Source organism: Nerophis ophidion, linkage group LG26 (genome assembly GCF_033978795.1).
Source record: "Nerophis ophidion isolate RoL-2023_Sa linkage group LG26, RoL_Noph_v1.0, whole genome shotgun sequence".
NCBI lineage: Eukaryota > Metazoa > Chordata > Actinopteri > Syngnathiformes > Syngnathidae > Nerophis > Nerophis ophidion.
The window spans coordinates 34,850,544-34,865,889 of NC_084636.1; the positions used below are offsets into that span (position 1 = coordinate 34,850,544).

The 15,346-nt window shown below is 43.2% G+C and overlaps 1 protein-coding gene across 5 annotated transcripts in view; it reads left to right on the forward strand.

The window, feature by feature from the left end:
• il12rb2 (interleukin 12 receptor, beta 2a) overlaps window positions 1-12,148 on the forward strand; it is a 52,078-nt gene extending 39,930 nt beyond the window's left edge. For 2 of the 5 annotated variants that reach the window (XM_061887818.1, XM_061887815.1), the window contains 4 exons: window positions 3,378-3,458; window positions 3,765-3,864; window positions 3,956-4,037; window positions 9,377-12,148. In XM_061887818.1, the coding sequence (XP_061743802.1) occupies window positions 3,378-3,458; window positions 3,765-3,864; window positions 3,956-4,037; window positions 9,377-10,594 (1,481 nt within the window). In that variant the 3' untranslated portion in view covers window positions 10,595-12,148. The remainder of the gene's footprint in view (window positions 1-3,377; window positions 3,459-3,764; window positions 3,865-3,955; window positions 4,038-9,376) is intronic. The other 3 variants (XR_009804349.1, XM_061887816.1, XM_061887817.1) reach the window with 3 other exon arrangements.
• The last annotated feature ends 3,198 nt before the right edge of the window (window positions 12,149-15,346 follow it).

Genomic DNA, 15,346 nt, shown 5'->3' on the forward strand with positions numbered 1-15,346 from the left:
ACCATGCAGGTGTTTACTTCCTGTGTTTATTACCATGCAGGTGTTTACTACCTGTGTTTATTACCATGCAGGTGTTTACTTCCTGTGTTTATTACCATGCAGGTGTTTACTTCCTGTGTTTATTACCATGCAGGTGTTTACTTCCTGTGTTTATTACCATGCAGGTGTTTACTTCCTGTGTTTATTACATGCAGGTGTTTACTACCTGTGTTTATTACATGCAGGTGTTTACTACCTGTGTTTATTACCATGCAGGTGTTTACTTCCTGTGTTTATTACCATGCAGGTGTTTACTACCTGTGTTTATTACCATGCAGGTGTTTACTTCCTGTGTTTACTACCATGCAGGTGTTTACTACTTGTGTTTACTACCATGCAGGTGTTTACTTCCTGTGTTTACTACCATGCAGGTGTTTACTACCTGTGTTTACTGCCATGCAGGTGTTTACTTCCTGTGTTTACTACCATGCAGGTGTTTACTTCCTGTGTTTACTACCATGCAGGTGTTTACTTCCTGTGTTTACTACCATGCAGGTGTTTACTTCCTGTGTTTACTGCCATGCAGGTGTTTACTTCCTGTGTTTACTACCATGCAGGTGTTTACTTCCTGTGTTTACTACCATGCAGGTGTTTACTACTTGTGTTTACTACCATGCAGGTGTTTACTACTTGTGTTTACTACCATGCAGGTGTTTACTACCTGTGTTTACTGCCATGCAGGTGTTTACTACCTGTGTTTACTACCATGCAGGTGTTTACTTCCTGTGTTTACTACCATGCAGGTGTTTACTACTTGTGTTTACTACCATGCAGGTGTTTACTACCATACAGGCGTTTACTACCTGTGTTTACTACCATGCAGGTGTTTACTACCTGTGTTTACTGCCATGAAGGTGTTTACTTCCTGTGTTTACTACCATGCAGGTGTTTACTTCCTGTGTTTACTACCATGCAGGTGTTTACTACTTGTGTTTACTACCATGCAGGTGTTTACTTCCTGTGTTTACTACCATGCAGGTGTTTACTTCCTGTGTTTACTACCATGCAGGTGTTTACTACCTGTGTTTACTACCATGCAGGTGTTTACTACCTGTGTTTATTACATGCAGGTGTTTACTACCTGTGTTTATTACATGCAGGTGTTTACTACCTGTGTTTATTACCATGCAGGTGTTTACTACCTGTGTTTATTACATGCAGGTGTTTACTACCTGTGTTTATTACCATGCAGGTGTTTACTACCTGTGTTTACTACCATGCAGGTGTTTACTACCTGTGTTTATTACCATGCAGGTGTTTACTACCTGTGTTTATTACCATGTAGATGTTTACTACCTGTGTTTATTACAGGCAGGTGTTTACTACCTGTGTTTATTACATGCAGGTGTTTACTACCTGTGTTTATTACCATGCAGGTGTTTACTACCTGTGTTTACTACCATGCAGGTGTTTACTACCTGTGTTTATTACCATGCAGGTGTTTACTACCTGTGTTTATTACATGCAGGTGTTTACTACCTGTGTTTATTACCATGCAGGTGTTTACTACCTGTGTTTACTACCATGCAGGTGTTTACTACCTGTGTTTACTACCATGCAGGTGTTTACTACCTGTGTTTACTACCATGCAGGTGTTTACTACCTGTGTTTATTACATGCAGGTGTTTACTACCTGTGTTTATTACATGCAGGTGTTTACTACCTGTGTTTATTACATGCAGGTGTTTACTACCTGTGTTTATTACATGCAGGTGTTTACTACCTCTGTTTACTACCATGCAGGTGTTTACTACCTGTGTTTATTACATGCAGGTGTTTACTACCTGTGTTTATTACATGCAGGTGTTTACTACCTGTGTTTATTACCATGCAGGTGTTTACTACCTGTGTTTATTACCATGCAGGTGTTTACTACCTGTGTTTATTACCATGCAGGTGTTTACTACCTGTGTTTATTACATGCAGGTGTTTACTACCTGTGTTTACTACCATGCAGGTGTTTACTACCTGTGTTTATTACATGCAGGTGTTTACTACCTGTGTTTATTACCATGCAGGTGTTTACTACCTGTGTTTATTACCATGCAGGTGTTTACTACCTGTGTTTATTACCATGCAGGTGTTTACTACCTGTGTTTATTACATGCAGGTGTTTACTACCTGTGTTTACTACCATGCAGGTGTTTACTACCTGTGTTTACTACCATGCAGGTGTTTACTACCTGTGTTTATTACATGCAGGTGTTTACTACCTGTGTTTATTACATGCAGGTGTTTACTACCTGTGTTTATTACCATGCAGGTGTTTACTACCTGTGTTTATTACCATGCAGGTGTTTACTACCTGTGTTTATTACCATGCAGGTGTTTACTACCTCTGTTTACTACCATGCAGGTGTTTACTACCTGTGTTTATTACATGCAGGTGTTTACTACCTGTGTTTATTACATGCAGGTGTTTACTACCTCTGTTTACTACCATGCAGGTGTTTACTACCTGTGTTTATTACATGCAGGTGTTTACTACCTGTGTTTATTACATGCAGGTGTTTACTACCTGTGTTTATTACCATGCAGGTGTTTACTACCTGTGTTTATTACCATGCAGGTGTTTACTACCTGTGTTTATTACCATGCAGGTGTTTACTACCTGTGTTTATTACATGCAGGTGTTTACTACCTGTGTTTATTACCATGCAGGTGTTTACTACCTGTGTTTACTACCATGCAGGTGTTTACTACCTGTGTTTATTACCATGCAGGTGTTTACTACCTGTGTTTATTACCATGTAGATGTTTACTACCTGTGTTTACTACCATGCAGGTGTTTACTACCTGTGTTTACTACCATGCAGGTGTTTACTACCTGTGTTTATTACATGCAGGTGTTTACTACCTGTGTTTATTACATGCAGGTGTTTACTACCTCTGTTTACTACCATGCAGGTGTTTACTACCTGTGTTTATTACATGCAGGTGTTTACTACCTGTGTTTATTACATGCAGGTGTTTACTACCTGTGTTTATTACCATGCAGGTGTTTACTACCTGTGTTTATTACCATGCAGGTGTTTACTACCTGTGTTTATTACCATGCAGGTGTTTACTACCTGTGTTTATTACCATGCAGGTGTTTACTACCTGTGTTTATTACCATGCAGGTGTTTACTACCTGTGTTTATTACATGCAGGTGTTTACTACCTCTGTTTACTACCATGCAGGTGTTTACTACCTGTGTTTATTACCATGCAGGTGTTTACTACCTGTGTTTACTACCATGCAGGTGTTTACTACCTGTGTTTATTACCATGCAGGTGTTTACTACCTGTGTTTACTACCATGCAGGTGTTTACTACCTGTGTTTACTACCATGCAGGTGTTTACCACGTGTGGATGACCGCCTCCACGTCTGAGGGGCAAAGTCCTGCTGGTCCAAAAGTCAGATTTTACATCCAATGTCAGTAAACATTCTTGTTTTATTAAATGTTGTTTATTTTATCCAATGTGAGAAAATATTTGTATTAAATGTTTATTTTCATCCAATGTAAGTAAATATTTTTTTGTAATTTATTTTTTATCCAATGTGAGTAAATATTATTCTAATAATGTTTTGTTTTTTTAACTTAAGAGAATACTTTTTATTTGATTAATATTTATTTTTTATCCATTGTGAGCAAATATTTTATTTGATTAATGTTGTGTATTATTTCTTCAATAATGGTAAACTTCTTATTGTATTAAACGTTTGTTGTTGTGCTTTCAGCTGCAAAACAAGAAGTTTCGCGGTTCCTCTTTGTTGGTTTCATCATCCTGCTGCTGATGTCGCTCCTGATGTGCTGCCAGATTTCTCTCGGGAAAAAAAGGTTTGACTTTGGATTTTGTATCTTCACGTGTTTATTAGTTATGTAGTTAGTTTATGAGTTTGGCATCAATTAAAAGTTGATGTGATTTTAGGTGTGTGGGACTTTTGTGCTTCCTGTCCAAAGTTCCAGACCCTGCAAACAGCAAATGGGCAAAAGAATGCAGCCAGGAGACGGTAATGACATCACAGTTGCTAGGCAGACTTCACTAGAAGACAATAATGACATCATAGTTGCGAGGCAGACCTCACAAGACAATAATGACATCATAGTTGCTAGGCAGACCTCACAAGACAATAATGACATCATTGTTGCTAGGCAGACTTCACAAGAAGACAATAATGACATCATAGTTGCTAGGCAGACTTCACAAAAAGACAATACTGACGTCGTAGTTGTTAGGCAGACTTCCCAAGATGACAATAATGACATCATAGTTGCTAAGCGGACTTCCCAAAGAGAATAATGACATCATAGTTGCTAGGCAGACTTCACAAGAAGACAATAATGACATCATAGTTGCAAGCAGACTTCACAAGATGACAATAATGACATCATAGTTGCTAGGCAGACCTCACAAGACAATAATGACATCATAGTTGCTAGGCAGACTTCACAAGAAGACAATAATGACATCATAGTTGCAAGCAGACTTCACAAGATGACAATAATGACATCATAGTTGCTAGGCAGACCTCACAAGACAATAATGACATCATTGTTGCTAGGCAGACCTCACTCGAAGACAATAAAGACATCATAGTTGCTAGGCAGACTTCACAAGAAGACAATAATGACATCATAGTTGCCAGGCAGACTTCACAAAAAGACAATACTGACATCATAGTTGCAAGCAGACTTCACAAGATGACAATAATGACATCATAGTTGCTAAGCAGACTTCCCAAAGAGAATAATGACATCATAGTTGCTAGGCAGACTTCACAAGAAGACAATAATGACATCATAGTTGCAAGCAGACTGCACAAGATGACAATAATGACATCATAGTTGCTAAGCAGACTTCCCAAAGAGAATAATGACATCATAGTTGCTAGGCAGACTTCACAAGAAGACAATAATGACATCATAGTTGCAAGGCAGACTTAACAAAAAGACAATAATGACATCATAGTTGCTAGGCAGACTTCCCAAGAAGACAATAATGGCATCATAGGTGCTAGGCAGACTTCACAAGAAGACAATGACATCATAGTTGCTAGGCAGACTTCACAAGACAATAATGACATCATAGGTGCTAGGCAGACTTCACAAGACAATAATGACATCATAGTTGCTAGGCAGACTTCCCAAGAAGACAATAATGGCATCATAGGTGCTAGGCAGACTTCACAAGAAGACAATGACATCATAGTTGCTAGGCAGACTTCACAAGACAATAATGACATCATAGTTATTCACTTGTCGCTAGGCAGACTTATATATATACATACATGCATGTATGTGTGCATATATACACACAGTCGTGGTCAAAAGTGTAGATACACGTGTAAAGAACATGATGTCATGGCTGTCTTGAATTTCCCATCATTTCTACAACTCTAGTTTTGTTGTGATGTAGTGATTGGAGCACATACTTGTTGCTCACAAAAAACATTCATGACGTTTGCTGCTTTGATGAATTTATTATGGCTCTACTGGAAATGTGCTGGGTCAAAAGTATACGTACAGCAATGTTGATATTTGTTTACATGTCCCTTGGCAAGTTTCACTGCAATAAGGCGCTTTTGGTAGCCATCCACAAGCTTCTACTTACATTCTTGACTACATTGCTGCACTTCAGCTAAATGTGTTGCTTTTCTGACATGGAATTGTTTCTTCAGCATTGTCCACACCTTTAAGTCTGATTTAGCCATTCCTTTATCACTTTTGAGGTGTGTTTGAGGTCATTGTCCTGTTGGAACACCCAACGGCGCCCAAGACCCAACCTCCGGGCTTTATGATTTTAGCTTGTCCTGAACAATTTGGAGCTAATCCCACTTCTTCATTGTCCCATTTAAGGCAGCAGTTCCATTGGCAGCAAAACAGGCCCAGAGCATAATAATACCACCACCATGTTTGTCGGTAGGATTGGTGTTCCTGGGATTAAAGGCCTCACCTTTTTTCTTCCAAACATATTGCTGGGTATTGTGGCCAAAGAACTCCACTTTTGTTCCATCTGACATCACATGGCCAAAGATAAAGATATTTATACACTTACATATACATAGAAATATTTTATATACATATACACACATACATACAAATGTATATACATAAATACAGCTATATATATATATATATATAGGAGACCCTGCCCCAAGTGGAGGAGTTCAAGTACCTAGGAGTCTTGTTCACGAGTGGGGGAAGAGTGGATCGTGAGATCGACAGGCGGATCGGTGCGGCGTCTTCAGTAATGCGGACGTTGTATCGATCCGTTGTGGTGAAGAAGGAGCTGAGCCGGAAGGCAAAGCTCTCAATTTACCGGTCGATCTACGTTCCCATCCTCACCTATGGTCATGAGCTTTGGGTCATGACCGAAAGGATAAGATCACGGGTACAAGCGGCCCAAATGAGTTTGGGTCTCTCCCTTAGAGATAGGGTGAGAAGCTCTGCCATCCGGGAGGAACTCAAAGTAAAGCCGCTGCTCCTCCACATGGAGAGGAGCCAGATGAGGTGGTTCGGGCATCTGGTCAGGATGCCACCCGAACGCCTCCCTAGGGAGGTGTTTAGGGCACGTCCAACCGGTAGGAGGCCACGGGGAAGACCCAGGACACGTTGGGAAGACTATGTCTCCCGGCTGGCCTGGGAACGCCTCGGGATCCCCCGGGAAGAGCTAGACGAAGTGGCTGGGGAGAGGGAAGTCTGGGTTTCCCTGCTTAGGCTGCTGCCCCCGCGACCCGACCTCGGATAAGCGGAAGAAGATGGATGGATGGATGGATATATATATATATATATATATATATGTAGGTGTGGGGAAAAATCACAAGACTACTTCATCTCTACAGAACTGTTTCATGAGGGGTTCCCTCAATCATCAGGAGATTTTAATGGAAGCATTCACATACAATGGTTTATACAGGGCACAGAGTGGGTGGGTACAAGCAGGCGTAGGGTGTGGTGATTGGCTCATGTGTTACCTAGGAGGTGTTTCCGTCTATGGCGGCATGTTGAAATGACGTATTACCAAGCAAAGGTAACACGCAAGGACATTAACACATCCGACACGTACGTAGGATTAACCGAAGGAGCGTTCAAAACAAGATGGAATAATCACAAGGCCTCCTTTAGAAACCAGACTTTGCAGAAATCTACAGAACTCAGCAAACACATTTGGAAGCTCAAAGACAATAATGTTGAATATTCAATAACATGGCAAATTCTTGCATCCAGCACACCTTACAACAGTGGTAATAAAAGATGCAACCTATGCTTAAAAGAGAAACTGTTTATTATATATCATCCAGAGCTATCATCCCTCAACAAGCGCAGTGAAATCATTTCAACATGCCGCCACAGACGGAAACACCTCCTAGGTAACACATGAGCCAATCACCACGCGCCTACGCCTGCCTGTACCCACCCACTCTGTGCCCTATATAAACCATTGTATGTGAATGCTTCCGTTAAAATCTCCTGATGATTGAGGGAACCCCTCATGAAACACTTCTGTAGAGATGAAGTAGTCTTGTGATTTTTTCCCACACCTACATATTGCGCTCTACCACGGTATCGAGCACTATTCTCCGGATAATCCAATCAAGACATATATATATATATATATATATATATATATATATATATATATATACACACACATATATATATATATATATATATATATATATATATATATATATATATATATATACACACATACAGTTGTGATCAAAATTATTCAACCTCCACACACTTTTGGTGTTTTAGCAAGATGGACATTTATTCCGTATTTTGTTTATAGTCATATCAAATAAAGATGTGTCAAATCGACAAATGCAACTTAAATTGTAACACTGTATTTTACAAAATACCAAAAAATGACATTTTTCTTAATATCTCATTGACAAAATGCTTCAAGCCCCTAGTTCCATGCATCTTTAGTACTTAGTAGAACAGTACTGACATCCTTCAAAGGTGATACATAAGCTTCTTGCAAACATCTACAGTATTTTAGTCCATTCCTCTTGGACAAAGGCCTCCAGTTCTTTCATATTCTTGGGCTTGTGTTCTGCAACTGCCTTCTTCAAGTCCCACCTCAGGTGTTCTAGAGGATTTAGGTCTGGCGACTGTGAAGGCCACTCCAGAGTCTTCCAGACCTTCTTCTGATGTTGATTTGGAGGTATGCTTGGGATCCTTGTCCTGTTGGAAGGTCCAACATCTCCCAAGCCTCAGCTTCCTCACTGACTTCATGACATTTGCAGCTAATATATCCTGCTAGGAAATAGAATTCATAATGCCTTGAACGCGCTGGAGATTCCCGGTACCTGAGGCAGAGAAACGACCCCAGAACATGATTGACCCCCCACCATGCTTAACAGTAGGCAAGGTGTTCTTCTCTTTGTAAGCTTCATTTTTTCTCCTCCAGACATAACGTTTTGATTCATAGGCCCAAAGAGTTCCAGTTTTGTCTCATCACTCCATAGAACAGTTTCCCAAAACCTTTGGGGTTTGTCCAGATGATTTTTGACATACTGGAGTCTATTTTACTTGTGCCTGGTAGTCAGAAGTGGGGTGCGCCTGGGAGTTCTGGCATGGAGGCCTTCATCTCGTAGTGTCTGGGACAAAACCTGCCTTCCCCCCTCTGCAATGTCCTGTTGTAGTTCCTCAGCTGTTACCTGGGGGTTTTTCACCACTGTACGCACACAGCATCCTCTTTCTACCACGCCCAGGTAGTGTTTCCACTGTGCCTTTAGCTTTAAACTTGCAAATTATGCTCCCAACTGTGTCTCTTGGAATGTGTAATGTCTTTGCTATTTTCTTACATCCATATCCTTTCTTATGAAGAGAAATGACCTCCTCTCTTGACTTCTTTGACCACTCCCTGGACTTCACCATGTTGCAAATACACCATTGACCATCTACAAGAAGCTGAGCGTCACAGTCCTTTTCAATCAGTTTAATTGTTGCTCGTTATGGTTCTAATCACATCTACAGGTGTTTTCAACACCTGATTGAAAAGACCTTATTCAAGTTCTGTTCTTAAGAGTTATGATCTTCAAGGGGTTGAATAATGTTGTCAATGAGATATTAAGAGAAATGACACTGTTTGGTATGTTACAAAATATAATGTTGTAATTCAAGTTGAATTTGTCTATTTGACACATCTTTATTTGATATGACTATAAACAAAATACGGAACAAATGTCCAACTTGCTAAAACACCAAAATTGTGTGGGGGTTGAATAGTTTTGATCATATATATATATATATATATATATATGGAAGCGTTTATATATATAATTTCCATAAACTCCTTCATCCATCTGTAATTTTAATTTTTTTCTCCATTTCCAAGTTTGAGGATGAAGAGAAGTTCCAGCTGAGTGAGTCCAGCATGAAGGGAGGAGGAGGTGGAGGAGGAGGAGAAGAAGAAGAGTTGATCACAGAAGTGGAGGAGCTGTCAAATGTCAAGATGGACGCCTCTTCACCATCCATCATCAGCACCTACATCAAGACTTACTGCCAACCTTCTCTCTCTCACACCTCCTTCTGCTCACATCTCACTCACCTTCACCACCAGGACCTTGACCTCCACCACCTTCAGGACCATGGCCTTCACCACCTTCAGGACCAGGACCTTCACCACCTTCAAGACCAGGACCTTCACCACCTTCATGACCATGGCCTTCACCACTTTGGCCTGAAGGACCATCACCTTCACCACCTTCATGACCAGGACCCCCACCACCTTCATGACCAGGACCCCCACCACCTTCAGGACCAGGACCTCCACCACCTTCAAGACCAGGACCTTCACCACCTTCAGGACCATGGCCTTCACCACCTTCATGACCATGGCCTTCACCACCTTCAGGACCATGGCCTTCACCACCTTCAGGACTATGGCCTTCACCACCTTCAAGACCATGGCCTTCACCACTTTGGCCTGAAGGACCATCACCTTCACCACCTTCAAGACCAGGACCTTCACCACCTTCAGGACCATGGCCTTCACCACCTTCAAGACCATGGCCTTCACCACCTTCAGGACCATGGCCTTCACCACCTTCAAGACCATGGCCTTCACCACCTTCAGGACCATGGCCTTCACCACTTCGGCCTGAAGGACCATCACCTTCACCACCTTCATGACCAGGACCTCCACCACCTTCAGGACCAGGACCTCCACCACCTTCAGGGCCAGGACCTCCACCACCTTCAAGACCAGGACCTTCACCACCTTCAGGACCATGGCCTTCACCACTTCGGCCTGAAGGACCATCACCTTCACCACCTTCATGACCAGGACCTTTACCACCTCCAGGACCATCACCTTCACCACCAGGACCTCCACCACCTTCAAGACCAGGACCTCCACCACCTTCAAGACCAGGACCTTTACCATCTTCATGACCAGGACCTTCCCCACCTTCAGGACCATGAGGATGACGAGGAATGTTCACGCATGATGACCTTCATCCCTGCTTCATACTCCTTCACGCACACACTCGACCTCACGCTAACCCTCGATACTGTACACATCGACTGTGGTATCATATTTGATAACTCATGATAAACATCGAAACTGTACACGTTGAATGTGGTATATTTAATAGCTCACGATAGACAATACTGTACACATCGGCAGTGGTATCTTATTTGGTAACTCACAATAGGCTTTGATACTGTACGCGTTGACTGTGGTATCATATTTGATACACCTTGAAACTGTACACGTCGACTGTGGTATCATATTCGATGACGCACGATAGACTTGGATACTGTACATGTTGACTGTGGTATCATTTTTGATAACTCACTTTAGACCTCAATACTGTACACGTCGACTGTGGTATCACATTTAATAACTCACTATAGACCTGGATACTGTACACGACTTTGGTATCATATTTGATAACTCTTGAAAGACCTCAAAACTGTCCATGTCGACTGTGGTATCATATTTGATACACCTTGAAACTGTACACGTCGACTGTGGTATCATATTCGATGACGCACGATAGACTTGGATACTGTACACGCTGACTGTGGTATCCTATTTGACAACTCAAGACCGCAATACTGTATACAACGACTTTGGTATCATATTTGATACACCTCGATACCGTACAAGTCGACTGTGGTATCATATTTGAGACCTAGATACTGTACACATCGACTGTGGTATCATATTTGATAACTCACGATAGACCTGGATACTGTACACGTTGACTGTGGTATCATATTTGATAACTCTTGAAAGACCTCAAAACTGTACATGTCGACTGTGGTATCATATTTGAGACCTAGATACTGTACACATCGACTGTGGTATCATATTTGATAACTCACGATAGACCTGGATACTGTACACGTTGACAGTGGTATCATATTTGATAACTCTTGAAAGACCTCAAAACTGTACATGTCGACTGTGGTATCATATTTGATACACCTTGATACTGTACACATCGACTGTGGTATCATATTTGAGACCCGGATACTGTACACGTCGATTGTGGTATCATATTTGATAACTCATGAAAGACCTCGATATTGTACGCGTCGGCTTTGGTATCATATTTGATAACTCACAATAGACCAGGATACTGTACACGTCGACTGTGGTATCATATTTGATAACTCACGATAGACCTGGATACTGTACACGTCGACTGTGGTATCATATTTGATAACTCACGATAGACCTGGATACTGTACACGTCGACTGTAGTATCATATTTGATAACTCACGATAGACCTGGATACTGTACACGTCGATTGTGGTATCATATTTGATAACTCATGAAAGACCTCGATATTGTACGCGTCGGCTTTGGTATCATATTTGATAACTCACAATAGACCAGGATACTGTACACGTCGACTGTGGTATCATATTTGATAACTCACGATAGACCTGGATACTGTACACGTCGACTGTGGTATCATATTTGATAACTCACGATAGACCTGGATACTGTACACGTCGACTGTGGTATCATATTTGATAACTCACGATAGACCTGGATACTGTACACGTCGACTGTAGTATCATATTTGATAACTCACGATAACTGGTTTTGCTGAATTTCCCCCAGGATTCAGTAAAGTACTTTCTACTCTACGATAGACCTTGATACTGTACACGTCGACTGTGGTATCAAAATAGTATCAATCCCAGAGAGATTCTTGAGACATTCTATGAGATCACGGGGAAGCCAGTCATGTGATCCGTGACGTAGCGGAGGAACCACAGATCCCTTCCACATCAACAACAATGTAGACTTTGTGAGACAAGAAAAAGATGATCCAGAACCTTCTAATGGTGATATTGAGTGTGATCTACGATACATCCTGACATCCGCCAAACGTGATGCTGCGAGTCACCGTTGGCTTTGCAGCACTTTCAACATACAACTATCAATCAATCAATCAATCAATCAATCAATGTTTATTTATATAGTCCCAAATCACAAATGTCTCAAAGGGCTGCACAGAACCCACAAAAGGGCAAGGAAAACTCACACCCAGTGGGCAGGGAGAATTCACATCCAGTGGGACGCCAGTGACAATGCTGACTATGAGAAACCTTGGAGAGGACCTCAGATGTGGGCAACCCCCCCCCCCGAAAGCAATGGATGTGGAGCGGGTCTAACATGATACTGTGAAAGTCCAATCCATAGTGGCTCCAACACAGCCGCGAGAGTTCAGTTCAAAGCGAATCCAAGACAGCAGCGAGAGTCCCGTCCACAGGAAACCATCTCAAGCGGAGGCGTATCAGCAGCGTAGAGATGTCCCCAACCGATACAGGCGAGCGGTCCATCCTGGGTCTCGACTCTGGACAGCCAGTACTTCATCCATGGTCATCGGACCGGACCCCCTCCACAAGGGAGGGGGGGGACATAGGAGAAAGAAAAGAAGCGGCAGATCAACTGGTCTAAAAAGGAGGTCTATTTAAAGGCTAGAGTTTACAGATGAGTTTTAAGGTGAGACTTAAATGCACACTTCAGTATCGGACTGGCAAGCAAAACCTTGACGCTGATGCGCTGATGATTCATCTCTTGATACTTCCTCTGATCTGGATCTCATCCGTCAGTTCACCGATGGGCACAGCAGTGAAATTTCCCCAGTAGTCAAAGTCGTCTGGTGAAAAACTGGGGTTCAACCAGTTCCACTGATTACCCTCCCATCCCGCTGGTTGAGTCCCTGACCAACTCTGAGAGTTGTCTGGACGAAAATCAGCTGGGTAGTCGTTCCAGTCTTGTCTGTTGAGGAAATCAGGGAGAAACAGAGGTCTGATCAATCCCTCCGAGAGTTCATTCACCAGTTGGAAACGGGAGAGCATGTATCTCCAACAGTGAGTCACGAGCTTCCGCAATTGGCATTGCTTCTTCGAGAATTGAACCGCCCGGAATTGGCGGATGGTGTCCTCTACGGAAGAAGGAAAGAACTTTTCCAGCTCGTTTTACCTGAAGGGTCCGAGTCCATGGTTCTCGCCCGGAAAAGGGTGGAGTGCCATCTCCGGGTTGGGGGAGGAGACCCTGCCCCAAGTGGAGGAGTTCAAGTACCTAGGAGTCTTGTTCACGAGTGGGGGAAGAGTGGATCGTGAGATCGACAGGCGGATCGGTGCGGCGTCTTCAGTAATGCGGACGTTGTACCGGTCGGTTGTGGTGAAGAAGGAGCTGAGCCGGAAGGCAAAGCTCTCAATTTACCGGTCGATCTACGTTCCCATCCTCACCTATGGTCATGAGCTTTGGGTCATGACCGAAAGGATAAGATCACGGGTACAAGCGGCCCAAATGAGTTTGGGTCTCTCCCTTAGAGATAGGGTGAGAAGCTCTGCCATCCGGGAGGAACTCAAAGTAAAGCCGCTGCTCCTCCACATCGAGAGGAGCCAGATGAGGTGGTTCGGGCATCTGGTCAGGATGCCACCCGGGAGGCGTTTAGGGCACGTCCAACCGGTAGGAGGCCACGGGGAAGACCCAGGACACGTTGGGAAGACTATGTCTCCCGGCTGGCCTGGGAACGCCTCGGGATCCCCCGGGAAGAGCTAGACGAAGTGGCTGGGGAGAGGGAAGTCTGGGTTTCCCTGCTTAGGCTGTTGCCCCCGCGACCCGACCTCGGATAAGCGGAAGATGATGGATGGTTGGAAGGTTAAACACAAATGTGTATTTCACAAATAAAACCCAATTTAGTAAACCAATGTATTTCTTAGCAGTTTTAACTGTTTCAGCAACATAACATGGTAAATAAACTTTCCACCAGTAACCTTCATTGTCTCACACACGTTCTGGCGAGTCCCCAATTTCATGTTGACTTGAACTCAAGATGATGTTGACCGCCAGAATGTCTGGGCTGGTAGGAGGCTCTCGAGCTAACCCTTTGTCTTGTCGTGTCTTGGCTGGGTGAGCAGGTGTCGGACACCTCAGTCCCCAATTTCATGTTGACTTGAACTCAAGATGATGTTGACCGCCAGAATGCGGTTTTTATTATAAGATACAATTCTGAACGTTACAAGCTTGAAATTACAAACCTGAGCTTTTGCTTTTGTAGTCTATGCTGTCGGATCTGACTGGGCCAGAGCGGCGTGTGGTAACAGGACCCTGATGCACGTGTTGTGTACAAATCGTCAAACAAACGTTCGAACTTCTGACTTCGACTTCGGACTGCCGCCCCCCTACCGCCCCCTTCTTCCTCACCGCCCCCCCCAGATCTTTCCACTGCCCTCAGGGGGGCGGTACCACCCACTTTGGGAACCACTGGTCTAGCAGATGCCTATGGTGAGATACTTAGTAGCCCCCCTGCAGGGAACTCGAGCTTAGAACCACCCGTTCACATTATATAGTGTGCACCATCTTAAGGGGGGGAGGGTGTAACGCAGGTGTCAAATACATTTGCGGAGACTATTAGGCTCTTGTCTTTCTATTTACTCTTTGCGCACTTCCCGGTCACGTGACCGCCACAGTCCAATCAGCTGTAGGTATATACCGGTAGCTGAAAGTGACTGGTAATGCTCTTGCTCGAGTTAATCTTTGGCAACTCGGCGCACTCCTCTTTTGTCACGTGACCGCCGCGGTCCAATTAGTGGTGCTTATAAGCCGATAGCAGGAAGTAGCCAGGAGACAGGACATAAGAGATGGATTGCGTTTCTGCTCGAGAGCCGATTTCCGGCGCCAGATTCTTTGTCATTAAGCTGTGTTTGACTGTAGAAACTTAATTGGCCAGGCTTCTCTTTTTGTTGGCAAGCTAAGGAAAATAATCACCTAGTCCAAAGATCAAGTTTGGAAGATTCCAGCCAGGAACCTCACCACCTGCTCTGTCT